At 39.1% G+C, this 24812-nt stretch overlaps 2 protein-coding genes across 2 annotated transcripts in view; one reads left to right on the top strand and one right to left on the bottom strand.

Moving 5' to 3' along the window:
- Positions 1 to 4979, top strand: part of LOC116322746 (collagen alpha-1(XIX) chain) — a 104146-nt gene extending 99167 nt beyond the window's left edge. Inside the window, exon 53 of the mRNA XM_031742909.2 lies at positions 1682 to 4979. Coding sequence (XP_031598769.2) covers positions 1682 to 1782 — 101 coding nt within the window. The 3' untranslated portion in view covers positions 1783 to 4979. The remainder of the gene's footprint in view (positions 1 to 1681) is intronic.
- An 897-nt stretch (positions 4980 to 5876) lies between these two features.
- Positions 5877 to 23122, bottom strand: col9a1b (collagen, type IX, alpha 1b). The gene is made up of 36 exons (XM_039621469.1): positions 23080 to 23122; positions 22775 to 22907; positions 22054 to 22450; positions 21140 to 21223; positions 20540 to 20560; positions 20118 to 20180; positions 19978 to 20013; positions 19833 to 19895; positions 18841 to 18894; positions 18459 to 18494; positions 18272 to 18295; positions 18109 to 18162; positions 17116 to 17169; positions 16885 to 16917; positions 16747 to 16803; positions 16601 to 16654; positions 15039 to 15092; positions 14867 to 14920; positions 13714 to 13767; positions 13002 to 13055; positions 12826 to 12879; positions 12674 to 12727; positions 12502 to 12555; positions 12007 to 12051; positions 11840 to 11893; positions 11707 to 11760; positions 11552 to 11605; positions 10891 to 10962; positions 10685 to 10720; positions 10536 to 10580; positions 10390 to 10422; positions 10123 to 10269; positions 8377 to 8431; positions 7278 to 7466; positions 7106 to 7183; positions 5877 to 6497 (listed from the first exon to the last, which is right to left on the bottom strand). The coding sequence occupies exons 1-36, from the start codon at positions 23117 to 23119 to the stop codon at positions 6301 to 6303; spliced, it is 2640 nt and encodes an 879-aa protein (XP_039477403.1). The 5' UTR covers positions 23120 to 23122; the 3' UTR covers positions 5877 to 6300.
- Positions 23123 to 24812: the final 1690 nt, after the last annotated feature.

Raw genomic sequence — 24812 nt, 5'->3', positions numbered from 1 at the left:
AACTATAGTGGAGGCAAGGCTCCCTCGAGCTGTGAATGGGTTGACTGATGTAATGGACACTCCTGTGGCAGGACTGCAGTGGAGGGCTTTTTTTTTCTTTTCGTCTCTTGTCTTTTTTTGCAGGCTTTCCGAGAAAGAAGGTGTTATTCTTGGTGTTGTTTTTGTATATGAACAATATATGAGAGACCATGAAGCAATGCAGACCGCTTTGACACTTCAGCAAGCTGTTGCTAAGTAACATGAGATACTAATGTCTCATCGGCCGCGATGACCTCACCATATCAGAGAGCGAGGATGTGTTCTTCCTCTCTCCTCCATTCTCATTACAGAGAAACTGGAGAATTCATTAATTGTAAATGAGATATCCTCAGTTCTGAATGATCCTCCAGTGCAGCTATATAGTGATCTATTGATACTCACTGCAGTCCCACTTTGCATTGCATCAGAGGAGCATTTCTCAATTAAATGAAAGTAAAAAAGAAGAAGAAGAACCGAGACTGTAATTACAGACTGATTTTTTTAATTGATTTTAAAACTAAACAAATTAAATACAATTTAAAATGTTCTAAAATAAAAAGACCGTGTAGAAGCTGCACCTAATGTTTGTTTTTTATTTTAATTAGCCTTGCAATTAGTCTTTCACACTTTGAGAAACTGGAAGCAGCAAACCTTAGAATGGCTGACTCATTTTCTGTTGATCAAATATTGACTAAATTAACTAAGCAGGAAATTTTATCTCTTGTGCTTTGAAATGCTGATGAATAATTCTCAGTAGGAATTGTCGCCTGCTTGACACTTGATTTCAAAGACACTGGTATTGGTTTAAAAAAATGTATAGAAACAGTATTGAGACTGTGAGAACTTACATTTACATTAGTGAATATAAATGGAGCATATCTGCTAACAAACCAAAGGTAAAAATCTGCCTGGTTCTTGTTTTAATTCTTCTAAACATGTGTACAAAGGTAACACTACCCTATTAGGATACACTGGCTAACCTTTTTGCTTGTAACTTATGTGAAGAATAAAATGCATTTAAGTAAAATAAGAATACACAATTCCCCAATGCTTATTTCCAGTGGTGAGTTCAATTTAGGGCTTGCAATACATTCACGATAATAAAGAAAAAGGTCCTGCTAGCCAGCCCGCTCGTTAGTCGAAGGAAATGGGAAAATGCAACTTTAACAAGAAATGGCTTGAGAATAGTGATTTATCTTGGTGGTTAAAGCTGGCGGCTGGAAATACTTACAAAGCAGATTGCTCTGTGAATGGAAGGGGTTTCTTTGCCTTTGTTTTAACATTAATAAACATATTTGTACATGTGTTTGTACAACGAATTTATCTTACCTCACTGCTAATTTTTAACTCATGTAGCTTTGTTTACTTGGAGTTAGTATACTTTTACTTCGTGCAGTTTCGAGGTCCGTGTGAGTGGTGAGAGCGGGACTTCCAGACGATGATCTAAATGTAGCAGAAGCGCTGTAATGTTCACAGCTGGCAGTGGAAAGTTCTGCCTACCCTCCATTTGTAATTCTGTACAGCTCGCCTGTATGGACAGTGAATGGCTGTGAGTGTTTGTGAGGGGAACATGTGCCTGCTTTATCACTAATTGAAAGCTCTTCTGAATGATGATAAAGTGCAGCCTGGTGCCGTAATTAATGCACTCTAATTCTCTGTGAAGGCCCACCTGGGATCTCTTCTCGGGGCCCTCCTGGCTCTCCAGGGCCCCGTGGACCCCCCGGTACTTGCGACCCCAGCAACTGTCTTCTTCCATCTTTGTGAGCCCAGCAGAGGGGTTTGAGCTATTACGAAGACAGCCATCCGGCTCTGAGCTCAGTGCTGCAGCCACACAGCAGGGGACGTCGGAGAGACTCACCGCTGACCTCTTTTTCTTTTTTTTTCACTTTACTAAAACACTCAGATGCTGTCTGGGTTTTGTTTTTCTGGGATTGCTGTTGGGTTTGTTTTGAATACAGCTGAAATCTCTTTGCAATGCAGTACTTTTAAGTTATTTTCCTTTTTTAAAATTTCACATCCTCTACTGTGACGTGATGCATTCCTTGTCAACTCTCATGTCTTTCAAGACCATGAAATGACTCCTGTCTGAAAAAAACACCATCTTAATTATGCGTTCGCCTCTTTAATGGGCATGTCTATGCACTCTTCTGTTCGCACTCAGATAAGCTGTTGGGCCGACAGAAGGTACATCTCATGTTTCTGTGTTCTCGTGCGTGTTTGCACGAGTTTCTGTGTGTTTGAGGAACAGATTAGCTGAGCGAATGTACTTATTGTACGTGTAGGTGTGAGAAAATAGCAGATTTATGAAGCGCCTTATGTAACCAAAGTGCAGCCGACGTGTCTGATATAGAAATTATTTATTTTAAGCCGCATTCTGCAAGAATGTATTTTCAAAATGGTAATAATGAATGTACGAAATGTAGCATGAATATTGAGTAACGTTATTACTAGAAAGTGGATTTTCGGATTACGCGTAATCCCGATGGAGTCTCTGGTGACACGTTTGCGTCGTGTACAATGATCACTTTTAAAAGAAACTGCCGTATAATTGTCGGTTAACGCGTCTTCCAGTTTTCTGCAAGTCACGAGTTGTTAACTGAGCGCTCGTCGGCGAGGATTGCCAAAGCTTTTGTAAGACAAAACCAACAAACAGCTCACTGACACTGTTTGTCTGGAGCTTCTTTTTTTAGCCTTTTACATCATTTTTTTTTCCAAATGAAATGAATGTAATTTAAATGGCGTTTGTGTTCAGTGAGTGTAGCGTGACCCTTCATTTACCTTTACTGTGGAGTTAATCTGTAAATATTGTGTATTTTCAATTTGTTTTTTTGTTTTTCATTTTTCTTGTTTAATGGGGTGCGTTAAGGGACCTGAAAACATCATTTTCATCCATTTTTTGTCATTGTAACAACACATTAAGGTTCTCACCTGTCACACAGTGCTGCAAATTATTAACACATATTGTTTACAAGGTGTCATGTATGACGATTCCTCTGGTTTTTATGTATATTTTTGATTTTCAGAAACACAAAGGAGATCAGAATACTACACTACAGCTAACAGACGCATCAAACTTTTCATGTACTTGAACTTTCTTGTAATCGCACCGTGGTGTTTTTAACAGTTGGGTTTCAGGGAGCTTTGAGACTGGAGTTTCGATTTATTTATGTGCTATGAATTTTCTGAAACCTTTGAAACCTGTGCATTTTATCTAAACAGGCCATGTAACTGTAGTGTAGATCTTGTGCAGAAACACACATTTTAAGAACTTAAGTACGCTAAGGATGACAAAAAAAATTATAACAAAATCCAGCATTTACACATTGGATTTTAGTTTATTCACTTCTTTAAAAAGTTTTTGTTCTTTCAAACTTTATAATCTCACTAAACAATAACTTTTTTGTGTAGAAGAAAAAGATAATTAGCCTGTAGTGTATATTGGTTTCCTCAGGTTTTCATTTTGAGCTCTGTTTAATTAGAGCTTGATGCAAAGGCTTTAATTTTACTTTTAAAGAGTCCTGCTGTGATTCATGTTTGAAACGTTCTGTGTGTGTATCTGAAATTTTGTGACATTAAGAGCTCACTTCTTTCTGTCTCTCCTTTAAGATCTGCTGTTTGACACTTTTTTCCCTTTGTACTTCACAGTCATTATTCTTCTCTTATACATGTAAATTTTAACTCACATCTTACAGAGTATCTGGAGAGCTTTTTTTCCCCTTTTTTACATTTTTCTCAGCATGCCAGCTTGGTTTTATCTCTGCTAAATTTTATCAGACTGAGTGGGTTTAATTTTAGAGGAGTACTGAATCAAACGCTTGCCACAAACTTCATTTGTGAGTTGAAAGAGCCCCCTGCTGGACATGTTTTTCATTGCTTTTGTAATGTGAATGGGAAACTATTATTCTTTGCTTTTGTAGGCCACATAAAATCCCCTCCTTCTAGGGGCTCCTGTCCTTTCATCAAAGTAATTTTCATATTCGGTTTTAATGGGTTCCCGTCAGAGACAATAACACTGACCTTGATGAGATTCAAATGAGACAGCATCAGCAAACTAATGTGACCCAAACTTTTTCAGCGTGCTGATGAGAGCACCTCCCTCCATATATTGAATTTAGCTTCAATTGATATTAATGTGCACCAGTTTGTGACTTCAGTTTAGCTAAACAGCATAATAAGTAGGGAGGACACAAATTGGCTGCTGATGACACAGCTCACTTGACTAGAAATTTGAAGCCATTCATATTACTCCAATTGTTCTAAGTGGAAAATGTCAGATGAAAGCAAACTCGTGGACGGAGTCATTGAAGGTTGAAGCGTCCTAAAACAATAACATCGCTTTCATACGTGCACGTGTTTCTTTCTTTTTTCCTTTTTTTTTTTTTTTGCATATTCTCTCCAGTAATGTAAGTCGATCCGGTTGCCACATGTGATCTAATCTTGTAAGCAAGCCTGTAATGAGATGTAATATGTAGCAGACTCTCAGCGTGGTCCTTAGGATTAAAAATGTCTGCCTGCTGATCTCAGTGAAACTGATCTCTGCTCTTTTATAAGCTCATGTTGTGCCGTGTGACTTCAATGTTTGTTCTTTGTTTGAACACCTACCTCAGTCTTGGTTTACCACAACTACATGATTAGATTTTTTGTTGTTGTTGTTGCCTTTTAACTGAAAAAGCAAATGAAAGCCTCGTGTCTATGTAAAAACACACATATTGCAGTCCTGTTATCAGCTGACGTGCTGACGGGATGACAGAGAACAGGCGCAGTGATGTTCCTGTTGTTGGGGGAGTGTAAGAGGGAGTCGGGGGGGTGGGTGGTTGCCAGGCATCAGAGGTTATACTTTACAGCCTTCTTTGCAGCTTCTTTTATTTACACTGATTAACGGCATCTGCCTTACACGTGTGCAATAAATGTTATTCAGTGCGTGACTTCCTGTGTTACCTTGTATATTCTGCACTTACACTTCTTTTCAATAAAACTTTATTCACAAAACTGATGCTGTTTCTGTGTTAATTATTGTTCCTTTGTTTTGGGGGGGTTGGTAGCCAGTTTATTATTTCAACATGTTTTTTTTTTAATGTGGTAGCGTTAATCGCGAGCGATATGTGTAAAACTAGTTTGGAACTGAACTTATTTAAGCAGCTGTGACATCAGAGAAACAACTGAGGCAAACATTGTCACTGCAACATTTATTTAGTAGCTGCTAAGGAGATTTTTGACTATGTTATGAGGAAAAGTGCTTATTTCTTAGAAGACAATGGAAATTTGTACCTCTGTAACTGGGAAAGCGCCATCTGCTGCAGAGGATCTGGTGATGTGATTGAAAGGTGCAAACAGCTGGCAGATTGTGAGACTGTTTAGTCAGTTGTGACATTTTTATTTGTATTTTTTTAACTGCGAGGTTCTTGGAAAAATGGTTAAGAATCATTTCCTGATACTCTTTACAAAATATCTTTTTATCTTTAATCACACCAGTATACAGAATAAATTAAACACTCCATATGCTGTCCTGTGTATTTCTTACTTTGATGATGGTTTCCCTCATCCTTCAAATATACTCCCACATATGCACAGCTGTGCTCTGTTGTCATTCTTTACAATGAGGTAACATCTCACATCAGGGGGTTTGTAGGAAATAGAAGTAACCACTTTTCATTTTTTACAAATTTACAACATACAGCAAGCCTGAAAAGGCAGTCAGACATGTAAAACTATATATTCAAAAGAGGGTATTGGAAAGGTTATCTTTGGAAGATCAGCTCATAGAGACCATGATGGTTTGAAACCCTCAGCTCCCCCACCCAAAAAAATCCTCATCCCGATTTAATTAAATTAATTATTTGAGATGTTCTGGAAAAAAGTGGAGGAAAAGGAAGAGCTTTTATTTCAGAAAACTGTTTAAAGGGAGACCACAAAAGGAAAATTCAGGCAGAGGTACAAGGAGAGTGGGATAAACAACCATTTCTGGTCATTTTTATATGTCGGAAATGGGAGCACAGTCCTGAATATATCAAAACATCTCTCAGGTAGAAAAAAAACACACCGGAACAGGCTAGATTTTTGCAGCATATAAAAAAATATATATATGTGTGTGTTTTTTCACGACTCAAAGAGGCTGGCTGCTTCTGATGGAGATGTGGCTGGCACAAAACATGCTCGCAAGACAAGAGGTTAGCGAATCAAAGGCACTGTGCCAGCTAGAGCCCCTGGGAAGAAACTGTGAAAAATGCTGTGTGCTCAGGGGAGATAATTCGACAGTCTTTCTGTTCCTTGCCAGAATGTCTCTTAGTTTCCTGCAGGTCCCTTCACATCCAAGGACTGCTGCGCAGCTCCTGCCTGAAGGTTGCAGGCTGATGGGTCACAGTAACCATTAGGACCGGCTGGACCGGGAGGCCCGGGCACACCGAGCTGTCCAGGAATGCCAGGAGGTCCCCTCTGCCCGTCCTGACCATCACGGCCATAACCAGGCCTTCCCGGTTCCCCTGTGATGACAAGACATGCTTTACTTAGTTACTGACTTTAACAAACAGGTTAGCATTTATCCTTAATGTAACAGCTACACACATGATTTATTATAAAAGACTGTTGGTTGCTGTAATCACTCTTCCGCTCCATACACTCTTTCAAGAAATTCATTTCTTAATGGTTTTTCCAGCGAGCAATAAAAAGCAAAATCCATAAACCTGGTTCTGTGTAAAATGAGGCTAACAGTAAAGCTAACAAATCGCTTGAGCAGTACAAGCTGGCCAAAATGTACTTTTTCGCATCAGGATTTCTCCTTATTAATAATAAAAAAAATACTATAAAGACCAAAACATTGGTGGGGCTCCAGGTGATTTGTGTGGCTCAGACTTCTAATATTAGTTTGAGCATGAACACATTAGTCTATCAGACCAGTGTGCTGTGGGTGTCCTCAATCACAGTGGAATTAACAGATCACTTTAGGCTCAGTATGGCCTGGAGAAAATACCTTTTTTCAATAGATTAGATTTAGCAATGTAGGCTTTATTATTTTATTTTTAGGTTGTTTAACTTTTGTAATGTGTAATTGTGCATGATGATAGTCATACAGAGATAAAAATGTACTCACCAGGAAGTCCAGGTGGTCCTGGTTGACCTTTCGGTCCTCGAACAATGGGTCCTCTGGCCCCTCTGTCTCCCATGTCACCTATAAGACGTATTATGTAATTAATTGATTTATTTACAATATTGTTTTGTTTAATGTCTAATTAAAAAGCAAATAAGGAGAGCGTGTTCATCACCTTTGGGTCCTTTTGCTCCCATCTGTCCTGGTGGCCCTTTGAGTCCTGGAAGGCCTCTTGAGCCAGCATGCCCGGGGAAGCCGTTGTCTCCTGGAGGACCAGGAGGCCCCGGTGGCCCAGGTTTTCCAGGTAAACCAGCAATGCCAGACTCTGGCCTCCTTAAACTAGCAGCTAACTGAGCCAGCTGTTCTGTGGAAGCGCAACAGAAAGATGATGAACCATTAGATGCAAAACGGTCACCGAATGATTCTCAACAGCTCTAGTTGATAGTTCTCAAGGGAACTTTCAAGGCATAACACTTGAGAATAAATCATTTGTCACCAGAAGGCTCATTTCTAAAAACTGATGTCACACTTCCGAAACAATTCTCGTGTGGCAGCTCTTAAACTTGAGCAGTGGACACGATGGAGGTGAAAGTGTGGTCATGATATCCCTCAAGCCTTTCCTGCTTTCAACCTTTTTCCATAGGACACCAGTAAATTGAGCAGAAAGGAGATAATATTCTTTATTTCAAGCAATCAGTGACAGAAAATTTATGTTCATGGTGCAAAGGATCTAATATTAAACTCCCGTGGCTCCTTTCTGCACGGTATTTTGCACTTAAAATTCCAGTTTTCTGGCTCCTGATGAAAATTCATGCTGTAGCTGCTCGACTGCTCTTTTTTTTTTTTTTTTTTTAAGATTTCCTTCCCAGGCAGACTCTTTGCTTGGAGCAGAGGAGTGTAGGTCTGCTGGAGGTGAAATTAATTTTTCAGCACATCGGGTATAAAATAGTCATGAGGATAGGAGATGAGTTGTGAAGACGTAAGAGCAAAAGAATGAAGAGAACAGAGGTTGTGACTTCGGTGAAACATTTCTAAAACTCGGAGGAGGGATCTTTCATCCATCAAATAAACAAAGGCTGAAGCTTATTTCATGTTTTGGCTATGAGACCTTCCCTTTTTCAACTTCAGAATATTCAGCAACCACCCGGATAAATGAGAAAATGCAGCCGTGGCTCTGTGTGTGGTTGTGTAATGAGGCATTCTGGGACGTATTAAAGTCATGAAATGAGGCACGGGGGAGTGATAAATGGGGTCAAAGGCCTATCTTTTCTTACCTTGCATGACTCGCATGCAAACTTGTTTGATGTGCTGATCACTTGGCTGTTTACCCTAGAAGGGAAGAAGGAAAAAGACGACTTAATAGATTTCATGACAGAGTTTAAGGCATTTAATGTAGAGACTCAACAGTGAAGCAGACTAGCTTAAAATGAAAGATTATTAGGTCCTCTTTATGTTGAGAAAACGCTGCTGTTCTTAGGCTTATATAACAGGATTAACAAACACAGAGTGCACAGCGTAGAGCAGAATACGAGGCTTACTTTCTCCTCTCTTGAAAAGTTGACATTTGTGGAGATACAAGTGTTCCCCTTACAACCGCGCAGGTGTTGAATTTGAATTTGGGATTTCACTGATCTTGATAAGGAAGCATTCCTTTGCTCACCTCCCTTTAGAGGGATGCCAGAACATCGGCAAGCCAGGGGCAAGTGGGGATTCACTTCACGCAGACTGAAGTATCAGGTGGGTGCAGAAACTTCTAAGATATCAGTGAAACAGTATTTCAGGAGCATCTTGAATTTTGAAAGTTTGGTGTACTCACTGTTGCTATATGACACTTGTCTGTGTTATTATTTATTTTGCAGTATTATTAGTATATCAAAGCCATCAAAATAAAAAGTGTAAAAAGTGTGTATGGCCGTGATGAACCTTATATTAACTTAAATCTTTACAATGTGTTTTTTCATTAACCTGTTTATTATTATTCTGAGGAAAAAATATGTGAGATTATATAATCACTTCCTAAATACATTTTAAAAAAAATAAATACATACCTACATGCATAAATCTATTTCTAAAAAATAAATGGATGACGCAGTGATGTTAGCTCAAAGGAACAACGCCAGGAGTTCAAATCTAGGCCCAGGTACGGTGGCCCTGGGAGGTCAAAAGTACTACGACCTTTAAAAAAATCACAAAAACACAACAAAGTGTTTTTGGGGAAACATTGACAGAACAGCTGCAGTCGTGACAAGCTAACAGTAAGCGGCTAATAGCAAGCATGTAGCTACAGTATTTAATGAATCATGTGACTAAAACACACAGTACCTACATGTTGTTCTCCCTCAAAGCACAAATGAATCTTCCGCTTCTTTTTAAGTGTCTCAGAGCGATCCTGCACATGCTTTGGTTGCTGTCAACTTCTGCATGTCACATTATTGTCTCCTCAGAAACACGCCTGTTTTGTTTCGTTTGTTTGCGTTTTTCCACTCGCTGGTGTGTGTTTTTTAAGTTGCAGTGCATTTGACCGCTCAGGGCCACCATAAGTCTGTTGAATCTTATAGATTTATCATTTTACAGTCTTAAAGTTTTATTCAAGTTCCATCTGAGTATTATCTTGTTTTTTAATTCACTTATTAATTATACCTAGAATTCTTTGTGGGGGGTTTTAAGTAAAACATTAAATATACACTGAAATCACTGCATTATGCATTAATCGTGTTTTTGTTTTCTTGCACTGTGGAAAATGTGGCATGTTTGCATACTCTGTAACACATAAGGCAAATCCTTGAATCATTTTAGAAACCACTTGAAGAAACGAATGACAGATAATGAAATTTCAGTTGGGTTCACATCACTTCTGATGAAAAACATTTATATAAGACAAAATTGTTATTTTATGTAGTAAAATTTATTTATTTATGCATTTACAATTTGACTATTTTGTTTATGTATTTAAAGTTAATTGTAAGCCTTAGGCCCGAGAGTCTGGGTCATGAGTGGCAACTACTTTCTCTTGGACCTACCGCAGGACCCTGAGTTCCTCTGACTCCAGGTGGGCCTCTGTTTCCCTGCATGCCCCGTGGTCCAGGTGTGCCAGGTGGTCCTTCAATGCCAGGCTGTCCTCGACTTCCCTCGGGACCTATTCTGCCAGTCTCACCGGGGTTACCAACCTAAAAAGACAATACCTATGAGACTAGACGCATTTTAAAACCTCAGCACATTGTCAGTCACTTGGCACAAAAGGAAAACGGTGATGCTATAAAGGTTAAAAACAACGAATTTCTACTCACTTCTCCTTTAGGTCCGGGTTCTCCCGAGTCACCCTGTGACAAAAATAACAACCACAAATGTTGGAAACATTACAGATGTGCTTTGGTAAGAGTGAACGTGTAAAATATGTCAGATTTATTCTGTTAGTGCTAGCGTAACAACTTACAACATCCCCCTTTTCTCCTGGATTTCCCTCATCACCTTGAACTCCCTGTGAAAACAAAGGAAAAAGTTTGCAAATGATCTATGCAAAGAAACCCATTTGTTATTTAAATTCATTATTTTCCTGTTAAGAGAGAATTAATTCATTCCTACTTGCTCTCCTTTGGGTCCTAGTTCTCCACGATCTCCCTGTAATTTATAAAAACAGATGAAGACGCCATGCAAAACTCAGAAGTACAAAATATTCCATTTGTATACTCTAGAGGGAGCCGATCAGCTGGTTGTTGTTGATTATTGATTCCATTTTTACCTTTTTAGCATTTTTTTAAGCAAATTGTCTGACTGTTTTATTTACTTACCCTTTCTCCTTTTATTCCAGGCAGACCAGGAGGACCTGGGAGACCAGGAAGACCAGGGTCACCTTTGGGTCCCTATAAAAAATAAATATGTACATCGGAGAAGTCGAAACATTTAAGCAAGGATAAAGAAAAAAATGTCCAGCACAGGCCCCTGTGGCACCGTGCTTAGAAGTAACTGTCGTAAAGCTTAGCATTGCTAGTCATTCTCTCCGGCGTGTTTGTGTGTGCCATTCTCCGTTTGATCACCGTCCGGCTTTCTGAGGAATGCCAGGAGAACAGAGAGCTCTTTCAGCCCGCTGCTTGGTCTCCCCTTACTGTGAAAATAGACCTTGTGTGAGATCTGGCCTCCATCTATTCTCTGAGACATTCCAGCTAAACAACAGCCAGGACTTTAGAGTCTGAAGTTTCCCTCTCTATGGTTTCTTTCATTCAAAGTTTAAAAAAATCTATAGACAATTAAGGAATGTAGTCTACCAGTTTTTCTACTGATTGCTGTTGTTGTTTGTTGGGGACACATTGGCTGCCAGGCCTTTTAAAGTGATGCATTTTCACAATTAAGGTAAGAATATAAGCTAATATAAGCTAAAAAGAATAAAAGTTTTCCCAATCAAAATGATTCACTTAACAATTACAGTCTAATGAATTTTTCTTTATAACATACCCGGGGACCTGGCTTTCCAGCCGGACCTGCAGGACCTTGCTGTCCTCTATCTCCCTGTAGGTCAAAAAGAAGATGATAAGAAGGTGAAATGGAGTAAAGTTTAAATCTAAAACACAAGCATAACAGAAATTCTTCTTGGGAAAAAAAACACTTACAGGCTCACCAATGGGCCCGACAGATCCCAGCTCTCCCTGTTCTCCACGCTCACCCTGCAGTAACATGATACAGTGTCATAACAGAGGTGACACTAGCTATACTGATGTTTCCACAATCCCTGTTCATACTTACAGGTTTGCCAGCAGATCCTATTGCTCCAAAAAGGCCTGGGTTACCAGCATCTCCCTGTATAGAAACATCAAAGCTTATTTCAGATAATAACAATTTAAGAGAAAAAATAATGAAATCAATTTACAGAAAAATCTTTGTTTTTTAAATATATTGATCAGGAAAAACACCTTAGGGCCACTTGTGCCTTTTGGTCCAGGTACACCAGGCAAACCCTACAAACAGAGGACATGCATTGATATGCGATACTTGAAAAAGGAAAACTGCTTTCAACCAGAGGAGCAATGTACCATTCTTAAAATGAACATCACCATAACAGTAAGAGAGGATAAAATCTGGATTAGCGGATATAATTACATTTTGACACAAATAAGAAGATAATAACTCATAAGGCTTTTGCAGTCATTCAAAATTTCAAGATGATTCTCATAAATTCCCTAAACCTGACACATCAAACCTCTACTCTGGCACTTGTGCCTGAGGATGACAGTAATCACTACCTGACAGCACCGTCCACTATATGCGCACTGTGTAATATCATTATAAGATGCGACCCAACAGTTCTTTACTGAAATGTAAACCCAGAGAAAACAGGTGAGCTTAGATAAACTGTACCCGTTGAAATGACTTAGTTGTGACAGTTTGAGTTCAGAGGTCATACTCACTGGAAGCCCTTGAAGTCCAACCTCTCCAGGGATGCCCGGCTTCCCAACGCTTCCCTACAGGGAAACAGAGCAAAAGATTAATCTACTGAGAAAAATAGATGTGTTTACTTTCTATAACATTGCAAGTTATAACACAAGTTATAACTATTAAACAGTGTAATTAATGCTAAACCTTTGCTCCAGGCATTCCAGGAATACCCTCACGACCATCCACACCTGGTAAGCCCTGATGAGAAAGGAGAGAAAGAGCAATGCATGGTTTGCTCACAATGTGCACTATCTGATAATTACAGGATTATTTGTCATCGCTGATCCAACACTCACAGACTCGCCCTTGGGACCTGGAACGCCTGTGAGTCCTCTCAGTCCTGGACCACCCTAAACAACAAAGCAACCCAACAGTCAATAGTTTCTAATGGCCGTAAACAAACAGTCTAGTTATTCTTATGTTTTATTTATGAAAATATTCATATCTGTGGTGATGAAGTGCTGCTACTTACTTGTTCGCCTTTAGGCCCGGGTTCACCCATAGCACCTCTTTGGCCTACATCCCCCTGAAATAAGTTGTCAGGTTATATTTACATGCCATCTTTAGTTCAAAGCAATCTTATTTATGTAGCTCCGTTTTACAACAAGTCTGCCCAAGGGACTTATATATAATATAGCATGGAAAAGACCCCTCAATATTCAGGCAATCCACAATGAGCAAGCATTTAATGACAATGGTGAGGAAGAATTCCCTTTTAATGGGATGAAACTTTTCAAATAACTAGGGTCAGGAATGGGCAGCCATCTATCACAGGAGGGTTAAGAGAAAGAGGAGAGAGAAAAAAGGAACGTAGAGACTGAGGACAACAAACAGGACAAAATGCAAACTATGAGAAAGAGTAGACTAAAGGTAATGACATTCAGTAGTTGCATATAAACATATCAGGAGTGAAAACAGGGGGAGTGCAGAGAAAATGCTCAGTGTTTCATGGGAAGTCCTCCCAGCAGCCTGGATCTAACTAATGAATTGTTCAGGGTCACCTGATCCAATGCTATCTCTGAGCTTTATTAAAAAGGAGAGATTTAAGCCTAATCATGAAAGGAGAGGGGATACTTGTCTCCCAAACCCAAGTTCAACTTAAGAGGAGCATGAACCCTCTGCCTCTCATTCTAGTTATGGTAACTTTATGAACCACAAATGTATTTATATTGAAAACAACTTACAGCTGCCCCTGCAATGCCCTGTGGACCTGAATCTCCATCAGGACCTCGAGGTCCCTGCCAGAGAACAAAATACGTATTAATATCATTTAATTACAACACTTTACCAATTAAACATTATTGATCTTGATTATTTTTTTAGTAAAGTCTTTTTACGATATTTTAAGTACAATAAAATACTGTACAGACCATTAAAAAAAACAAGAAAACAATTTAAACACATGATCTTGAATTTTAAATCTAGCTAATGTTTTTGGGAAATGTTGTGGCAGGTCATGTTAACCCTGTGTTGGTTTTATAATGTGGCATATTATAAAACCAACACGGTGTTTTTAATCAGTGACAAGTCTGGACTGCAAGCAGTTAAGCTAGCACCCACAGTCTTTAACTGTGCAGCTATGCTACTAAGACATGTGCGTAGTTTGGTATTGTCTTGCTGAAATAAGCAAGACAATACTCATAAAATATGATAATATTGATAATAGTAATATATGATATTCTGAAATATAATTTGGCACTAATTGCGCCTTCACAAATGTGCAAGTTACCCATGTCCCATCAGTTGTACCCAAGTCGCACCATTAATACCATAACCAATGCTGGCTTTTGAGCTAAGTGCTAATAACAAGCCACACAGTCCTTTTTCTCAGGAATATATTCCAACCACAGGATAGTTATTGATCATTTTGTTTCAAATGAACTGCAACAACATTTCTGGATCCTTTTTTAGGCTATCTTTTCACTTTGCATTTATGGACGCAAGAAATAAAAAATTGTGTTTACTGCCAACTGTTTTCATAAGTGCTTGTGGGCGACTGTAGATAGAATAATGTCTTTTTATTAATGCAGTGCCCTCAATAATATTATTCAAGACAGGCCTCATTCAATTTATGGATCATGTTACTACTCGTTTGCCAATCAGATAAGTTCATCTCTTTTTAATTGCTCAACTTTTTTCACTTTATTTGTGGCTATTGGTCCATTTTTTTTTAATGAACTCATGGTATCAAATTCAAAATGAACTCATATTTTCTCCAGAACTTATATTTTATCTTTTAAGAATATTTAATTTCAAAATTAGGGTTTATTTAAATGATTTACCAATTACTGTTTACATAGATGGTGTCGTGGGCTTAAAAATGAAAGAAACATTTACCGTCTCTCCTTTTGGGCCCATCATTCCCATAGCTCCACGAATTCCCTGAGGTCCCTGGATCAACAAACAGGTTAAGCAGATGCCTTGTGAGCATATAACAGAACACAGAACAGTAACAAACAAATTGTAGCTTGAAAGACTCTTAATTCACTGATTAAGCACTGTATCTCACCCTCGATCCTTGGGCTCCAACCTCCCCTGGACTTCCCTGCTCTCCCTCCGCGCCCTCGATGAATGAAAAAAGAAAGAAAATCATTTGAAAAGCAATATTTAGTTAATCAGATGAAACATTGGGCTGCAAATTTAACTACGTTATAAGAGTGTGGGCATACTGTGAACCGTGATGGCACTGGCAACCTATCAGCGTGTTTCTTTTGCAGAAAAAAACAAATTGATGTTGCTCTTATCCACTGTGTGTTAATTAGAAAATGGGGGCAGCCATTCTGAAAAGTGTTTAATACCCACTTCTTAATGGATTGCAAGTGGGGAAACCAGACAAGCATTTAACCGCTCCCCAGCTTTGCAAATTACAAATAACATATTTGCTGCCTCTGTGGTACACCCGAGAAAGCATATCCATTAAGACAGATATTTATCAGGACCAGAGCGGAGCACATTTTCTCTTGTTAAAAAGGGCAATTTATTCTTTTAAATATGCGAATCCAAACCGGCAATTAAAATATGTAAACAATATATGGATGATAATGAAATGTTACATAACAAGCCGAAACTAATGCAGTCAAACAGGTCAGCCGCCGCTTTTATTACGAGAGGAATTAGAAGTGCTTGATCAACTACCATCTGATGTAAGATTCAGAATTCAAATTCTAGCTCTTTAAGAAGAAGGTAAAAGTCATCTAGACTGTTAAATCATTCAAAAAATGTCTTGATTTTCTGGTGATTGGATGTTTTTGAGTGAATGAAACAATAGTCTTCATGTTGGGGGAAGGTTGGAGTCGGGTCATATGTCATATGTAATATGCAATTTAGATTACCATTGTCTCCTTTGACTTCAAATGTAAATACCCCCCATGCTTTTATAGAAATAGCTTTGCTTTCTACATCATGCCAGTTTCTTCCACATAAACGCAACACATACTTATTCTCTACTTCAGCATTACTTCCCAATATCGTGAGATAATACACTTAAAGCCCCGCACAGTGTTGTTCTGTTGTTAACTGTAAATATCTTTGCGTGTGAGAGTTGTGAATTGCAGGCAGGCAAAAGGCGCCTCAAATGAAACTTTCAGTGAAGGAGAAAATCACTCTCAGCGAAGGAGTGCAAGCTGACAGTAAATCATATCCTGGCATGGGGGTGATAAAGGGAGATAGCCCCAGACTCATTTCCATTTATATAGTGCGTGGACACATTACAGGGAGAAGCTAGATCTGCTTGAACGTCATTTCGAATAAATCATCCCCCGTGCATGACAAGGAGTCAGAGAAATTACACACAAGCTTGTATCACTTCCTCTTGAAATTGAGCAGCACAAATAATCCTTGTCTCAATGGTGTCGGGAATCAATTTTTTAAAGTTTAAGTCACGCGTATTTTTTTCCCTGATGTGCAACGTTGTGACAGTTGCGGGGGGGAAATTCGGTGTTTTCAGTGATTATTTACACAGTTATAGGACTATAAATTCACTTTGTTTATGTGCCGACTGTTTATATCAGTTCATTTGGCTAGACATAGTCGTGGGGTAGATTTCAGTTTGCAAGCATTAACATATTTTACCTTGTGTCCTTGTTTCCCAGGTTCTCCTGCTTCACCCTTTGCACCTTTGTGGCCCTAGAAATAAGGCAGATCTATTTAAAAAAACAACAACACTATTTTGGGATACTAATATGATTTCAGAGCAAACAAAAGTGACTTCTATTCACCTTCATGCCAGGAAGACCAGGATGTCCCGAGGTCCCAGGTGGACAGGAGTTGGGACACTAAGCAACACAATAAAAGTCAGAAAGTATTGCTAAAATCTAGTGTAAAAACAAAACAAGAAATACGGAAAGTAATTTTACCAGATCAGTGCTGCCAAGCACTCCAGAAGCACCCTGAAATGGAGTGAAAACTGCAGTTAACATTTTCATAATTCAACATCATCAGTGATTAGAGGAGCTTGTAAATACACTAAAAGAAAGACAACAGTGCTTATTGGTGGCAGCTAACCAATTAAACCTAATGGCTTTAACATGTACATCTAGAAAGTTTGGAAATTTCATCAAATCCTAAATGAATGTTTAATCACTTACTCTGGGCCCCGCCGGTCCACGAGGTCCCTGTGGCCCTCTCACACCCATGGCCCCCTGTGATAAGAGATGTAAACACATCAAGTCTGCACAGAGAAGGTGTGCACATGGTGTATAATTGCTAACATGCAAGAGGATAAAAGTACAGCAAGACATTTCTTGAAGTTTAATCATATGCAAACCAACATTACCAGCTTACAATGTGATTTTCAGAATAAAAGATGCAGATTATTATCTACAGAACACAACAAAACTATTAACACTAGATTTTGACTCTGATGGTGTCAATTATATTGGTATATACAAAATAAACTGTAGCACAGCTGGGTCACGGGAATGTGGATTGATCTTTTTTTTTTCCTTTGGATATTTAATGTACTGTTTCATGTTTCATGGGACAAAATATTTTTACTGTGATTAGAAATGTATATTATGATTTTTTTTAAAAAAAAGGCAAAAGTTTGATTGAAAAATATGATTTACATTTTTGGGGGTTGACTTTTTTTTAGCCAAAATAATTATTTGTAGAAAAAAGAAAACTGAATTGATTAGATGATACTTTCAGGTTGGTAACAGTGTGTGTCAGTGTGACTGCATTTTGCATGTGCACATATGTATTTTGTCACTTTATAGGGGTATTAACGCATCGTACCTCTGTCAGTTCACTGACATTACAGGGTGTAGAGACGTACAATGCAACTTTTATATGTTTATGTATTTTTGGTGGTTTATGCATTCCCCTAATAAGCTAAAGACCCCCAGTGAGATCCTGGAAGGATGCAAAAATCCTTTTAAGGATGTATCAGTAAGAGCTGCCAGATCAAACATGTGGAGCTACCTGCTGTGGCTATTTCTTGTGAATAAGGAAATGGCTGTAACAGTAGCTTCTTCTTCTTTTATATTATCAGTTTGTAATCATGGAGGATACTTGTATCCTCCTCACTGTCTCAATAAAAAAAATAACTACAATGGTCCTTTTTCTCTGCCTCTACTCACAGGTGATCCAGCTTTTCCCAATTCACCCGGAAGTCCTCCAGGTCCCGGTGGCCCCTGCTCACATTTCAGACCATTCAGTATTATTGACACATGTTGAAGACAAAATAATTTAAACTTTTAGAATTACAGGGACTTGTATTTGTTGTGTAAACAAATTACTTACAGGGGGTCCATCTGGCCCAACACCCTGAGGAGACATGTGCAATATGATGAGTGATGTACAGGGTTTGGTGAACATAACAATGACTTAAACACTAAAATTTAGACAGCTTCTATATTATATGACTTCCAGGTGGCCTTGATTGGCTATTTCCTTGGACTGGTAGGGTTCAAGAGGAAATGTTACTTACAGCTGCTCCACGAGGTCCAGGTTTCCCAGGTTCCCCCTAAAAAACAAACACAAACTTTAGGATTAGGTATGAAATTCCATGTTCAGGTAAAACTGAGCTATTTGATCCTGCAAACAGTTCAAATTAACATTCCTTCAGCTCATCACATGACTGAGCTGGGCCCACTCGACCAAGCAATGTTTAGCCTAATGAGGAAAGATGTTGGGGCTTCGTGCCTCACGGGGATTACACAGAAGACTTGCAGGATTAAGTCTCATTTGTCATGAGGAATTGGTTTATGCACTGCGGCTCTTTCTGCCATGCCAAAAGACTGGACAGCAGCTTGGCACCATTTCACTGACAGTCTCTGAAGCAGGAAAGCAAAGGCTCATTAGTCACTCACTTTCTGTCCGGGGGGACCGTCAGGCCCAGGATCTCCGATGGGGCCTGTCAAACCCTGCAGAGAAGAGTCATCGAGCGAAATTAACACATCGTGGCAAATCTCAAAACAAATCAAGTGCCTGTTTTGCTCTTATATTTGAAAAGACACTTTCAGAATTTAAATATGTTGCTTATGATGTCAAAAGGAAATGCCTTTCACCCCACCATCGCAGTCGATATTTCCAAATTGATCACCTGATCCCCATATTTTACATCATCAAAATACTTGTGTGGGAGGAATTCTGCTCTGTTCTGTCGGAAGTGGGAATAACTTGACTTTAACACCCCAGAATTTCAGTTCACACTTCTCTGCTGTGTCCACAAAAGGGTTTTCAAATTATCGAGCACACAAGAAAATATAAGCGCCAGGTCAGAGGGCAAAACTTTAGGACTGCAACATTCCTCTGGCTCTTTTCAAACACGACACTGAAAGAAATCATTCCACACTGTTTTGAGGATTTTCAACAGGAGACACCAGCAGTGGCCTGCCAACAAAGCTCCTATTGTTTGTCACTTTGGGTGCAGTTTCTATAGAGGCAGTGACTTTTTTTTATCTTATATTTTGAATTAAGTAACTGATTTGGTCTGTTTAAACCTCTAAAGTGAAAGTGAATTCACCTAAAGACCAAAATGTAAGCATAATATGCGCTTTTGTGTTTTCCTAATCCACTGTTAAACTCTGAAAGGAACCTAAAACATGCAGGCCGTGATGCAAAGGAAACTGGGACCTGTTCATCCTGTCAGATAAATTCCTCAAATTTTTGCACACATGCACTAAGATCCCCTTCTACATCTAAAATTTCAGTGGTCACTCCAAAAGTCTAATGTGCAAACATGACCTATAATGTGGGAGGAACACACCTTGTGGTCCCACCCCCTTTGCAGGTTTCAGGGTTTCTTGGTAACTTTATAAAATAATGCTGATCCTAATAGTACAAAATATACTTCACTCACATCATTTCCAGGAATTCCAGGTAATCCTCCAGAGCCAGGTTTACCTGCATCTCCGTCGGGTCCCTAACAAAAGTTACAGATATTCAGTGAAAAAGACACACAATTAAAACAATTACATAAATCTCTCACTATATGTAATACTTACAGGAGGACCGTCCTCGCCATCGTCTCCCCTCTCTCCCTGAAACAAAAGAGATTTAATATTTTCAGGGGCCCAAACACTGAACTATTTTTAAAGTGTCTGACAGATTATACTGACAATGGTGAAAAACTATAAGCACTTACAGCAATGCCGTCAATTCCTGGGACACCTGCAGGTCCAGGGGGGCCAGGGGGTCCTTGGTTATTCTATGTATAATGAAATTAATTGTAATGTAATAGGAAAATATCTGATTACGTTTCTGATAAATACCCTACAATTTTGTCCCTCTGACAAAAGACAATATGAAAAGAGCGAGAACAGGTGCACTGCCATGTTATAGACAGGACTGTCTCTGAAATACTGAAACAGAATTTCGGCTTTAAATTATTGAGCGGCTGACAAAACATTGAAACAAAGAACCAATTTAAATGAAAGCTGAACATCTTGCATTTTCCACAACAGATTGACGCTCAAACAAATTAACTGAAGAAAGAAATCCCAGTCCAAGCATAATTGCAGGTAAATTAACTTTTTGTTTGACATGCACGCTTGCAGAAGAACTTACCAGCACTGCTGCCACATCTGTCTAGAGACATAATAGAGAAAACAGGGAGAGAGAGAAACATAATGAGACTTACTTGAGAGGAGCAAATAAGGACAAGCTGCAAGAGCAGCACCAGAAATGGCCCTTTAATGCTCTGGGCCCTTGTCATGATCTCCACTGTGCAGGAAAGGTAAAAGTTGTAGTCCTTTCTCTGGGGTTTGGTGGGTTGAAGGAGCCCCCTGTAAAACAACCCAACTGACTCCGGCTAGAGCTGTCTAGACAGCCAAAGGTCCCATAACTTTCAGTGGCTCATGTATATTCATACAATGACCGGTTACAGGAAGTGATTGGAGGGTTTGCAGGGGAACACCACAGGGAGGGGCTACATTGCAGACACTACCAATAGGCAGGATCAGCGGTTTATTTAACCTCTGCTGCGACCCAAAATGAATTTTATTCAACATTTAGTGTTACCGTTTATCTTTATAAAGGAATGAAAAAATTAAATTAAATTAAAGACACAAAGAGATAATAGTGGTCAGCAACTTGTTCTGTGAAGCGCAAATCTTGGACGCTGTTCTAGCCCATTCCCCCCTCTTCATTACAACTGATCATTCTTACCGATGCCCCGGCTGGGAGGTCATAACATCCTTCCTTCCGGGCTCGAGTCACATCGCAGTGAATCAGCATTGACTGCAGTTCAAACTAGAGAAATAGAAATAAATACAGTTAATTAGCACAATACCGTGAAAGTACAGTACAGTCTGTGTCCCAAAGGTTACGCCCTTTAATAATATATCGTCAGTTGGGATAAGACAAAAAATATTTAAAGAATAAAACCAAAAAACTATCGAATAAGTTCATGCTTATGGACAGGGAGCAATTAATAATAATAATAATATTAATAGTTATCAGTAAAGTTTGAATGAGGAGACCACAGACTACCAAACAGGATGCTGGAAAACCTTGCTAACGGGTGCCCGGAAGGAAGAACTCCTTTGCATATAAATAAAAAAAACAGTTTGGGGGCGTTTTTGTTGTTGTTTTCATAGTAAAAGCTTTGGCGCTTCAATCACTTGAAAAATGTTTAAGTTGTAATTTCACTATATTGAAGTTTATGGGAATAAACGTAAAAGATTTGTACATCAGAATGAAGACATTTGAAAAAGTGTAGGCCTGGGGTCACGTGGGTGGTCAATCAAAACAGTCCTTAGGCTTTAATTATGAATTCTATTTTTCTATTATAAATAATGAAAAGTTATTATGTATCAGGGAAGTGTGTCTTTCATGTACCTAACAATCTGCCATACTATTTTTTTGTGTAGCTTGAAGCATAGCCCACAATAACAAGAAAGAAGGGAAAAAAATGAAATGATCTGAAATGAAATAAGAAACATTATGAATCGAAATATATTAGGTCTAAGACCAATTATGGTGTTAAATCCTAAAGTACTGTTCCCTAATATATATATGGTTCTGAAAGTGGGTGAACTTCATCAACTTTAGTACTAAACTAAGTCCTAAAATAGACATACCGGAACTGCTACCACCGGGTTATCCTTGAGCTTTCCTATTAACGTGAAGCCATCAAGGCTGACTTCTAGTCTGGGTGGAATATCCTGAGAATCGATCAGGACACAGTCAGCGAAAAGGGCCACAGAGTCCCTGCTGATTTCCAGGAACACTCTGTGCCACTGGTCATTGAAAAGAAACCCCAGGGGGCTGAAAACAACAGTCTGCCTCCCCCCGTTGAGCGCCGTGAAAGTAAACTCCAGCGACTTGGACTCCCCGTTGAGCCTGACGGCCATCTGCTCGTCGCCGTTCACATCTTGCATTTGCCAGATATTCCAGTTTTGATTTACGGTGCTGCCACTCATACGCAGCACTGCCACAAAGGCAAACTCCTCCGGCAATCCAAGCGGATAGGCTGATCTGCAGCATAAAGGGTGCACAGTTATTAAACCCTCAGAATATTTTTTCAATTAAAAATCAGCGGATCGATCAGAATGTATATTTTTTTAGACTGTTATTAATGATTCTGTTATAAAATGAAACCTCTCGACATCTATTGTAACACGACGGGTTTATTCTGTGTGTGATTTGTGTGAAAGTTAAAGATGGGTCACAAAAGGAAAGGGGTGGAGCAGGTAATCGCGCCTTTGATGGTCAGGACCATGGACAGGGTAAACGGCGTTAAACCAGATAAACCACTAGGTGTCGGTGTTCACTCACACATTTCAAAGCACAGCACCTTACCTTGTGTTGATTCCGAAGTTGAATGCTGGGCCTATTTGATAAGCAACATTCTGAGGAGATGGTCCAGCCACCTTTTTCACAGTGCCCCTTCTTGCCAGCTCAGCAATGTGGAACTGTGACATGATATAAAATCCTGAAGGGCACAAGAGTGGTTAAATATACATCTTATACGGCTTACAATACAATAGTCCTTATTGTTTATATATGATGTTAAAGTGTTCCTTTAATGTCTCTTTACAGAGAAAATGTTGGGGTCATTCTCATTATACACTCTTTACTTCATCTGCATTATATTTTTAGTCCACCTGGGAAATGATCCTCCCCAATGCTGATCTGAGGGCACATGGACTGCTGCTCCAAATGAATACCAACTTGAGATGAAAATCTCACAGCTGCAAGAAGGAAAGAGAAAGTAATCAAAGGGTGTGTGTGTGTGTGTGTGTGTGTGTGTTGTAGGAGGGAATAAAAGCTCAGTGTTTGGAAAGCAGCACCAGTGCCTTGAATAAATATTAGGCTATCTCTGGCTGTTTGCCATGTTCTCTTTAACACTTCAGTTCTAGATTTGCCTGTTTTTACACATCGCAGAAAGTTTAAGGTTTTCATCGAGCGTGAAGAGAATCTTTCCTTTTTCTGTTTGCCAAGATGAGTCTCAGCATTGCATAAAACACCTCACTCCCCCCAGAGGTATAACTCTCAGTTGATGCTGTAGCGTTACACTTATATATATTCGGCAATTTAATATACTTTGAGAATTCAATGTACATTTGAATCTACATTTATATGTACTTGCACAAAAGAACTCCTAACCAAGTGATGTTAGTCCTTCTACACATACCCATATGCTGGCTATATGTCATAAAATATAGATAAGAACAGGATGCGGTAAAGAGGGAAGACATATGGAGAGAGGAAGGAAAACAAATAGTGTAAACCTAATGGGAAAGAAGGTCATAAAATAAGTGCCTAAGTCAATACATGTCGATTTATTGATTTACTGATACTTATAAAAATAAATGTGGGTCTCCAAGTCTTTTGGCTATAGAAAAGAGCGCTATAAACTCAGACCACACTGTTTAGAGCAACAAAAATGTCACAATTATTCAACATGTTAAGAAGATCATGCAGCTCAGAGAAACAGTCTGACTAAAGAAGAACAGCTGCCACAAGCACAAACTAATGATTAATATGTGTAGTATGCTGCGGTTGACAGATACCAAACATGACTCATATTTGAGGCGACGCACTGCTCTGGTAATCTTGTTACTTCGTTCCTGTTTTTTTTTTTTTTTTAATGAAATGCCAGCTTCATGTGTCATTGATTTATCAGCAATTGCACCATACAGCTCAGAAGATTACTTACTCTGGGAATGAAGTCCAGTGCAAAGGCACAGTGGGATCACATAGCAGCAGCACAATGAATAGAGCAGGATATTTCTGGAAGTTAATCAGAAGAAATCCTTGGTTCAGGTTTCTGACAGCACAGCCAGACACAACTCGTATTACTCTTGCTGTTGCAATTAAGTAAAAAGTTTACCTTTCGATTCCATCCATTTAAAAAAATCACCTGCTGCAGGATTTATTTTCTGATTTTCTTCCAGTAGTGAGCAAAAAAAACCAAAAACGCTGAAGTGTTGCTCAGTCAGCAGAAGTAAATTGCTTCGGGTCTCAGTGAGAGGTCTCTTATAAGCTTGACTTTTGTTATTTATTTGCAGGAGTGAGTCAACAGTCTCTGCAGTGTCAACTTCACTGTTCTCTTGCACCCACCTTGGATTTTATGTTAAGGCCTTTAATGTTACTTCAGGCATGTATAACCTCGGTATTGTACCCCATTTGTAGTTCTATGAGCATCATTGTGTATGCTAAATAAAATTTAGTTGGCTATGAAAAAGATCATGTTACCCTGTGGTGACATCATTTTCCCTGAACTTTTGGTACTGCATTCTTTGTGATCTCTGTGGCTGCATGGTATTCAGACGACATTGTTTCCAGTACAGTCCAAACTGAAAATCAAGAGACTCTGACCAGGGAAGTATTCAAG

This window comes from Oreochromis aureus, linkage group 13 (assembly GCF_013358895.1).
Source record: "Oreochromis aureus strain Israel breed Guangdong linkage group 13, ZZ_aureus, whole genome shotgun sequence".
Classification (NCBI taxonomy): domain Eukaryota; kingdom Metazoa; phylum Chordata; class Actinopteri; order Cichliformes; family Cichlidae; genus Oreochromis; species Oreochromis aureus.
This window is presented reverse-complemented; position numbering and strand designations above follow the sequence as displayed.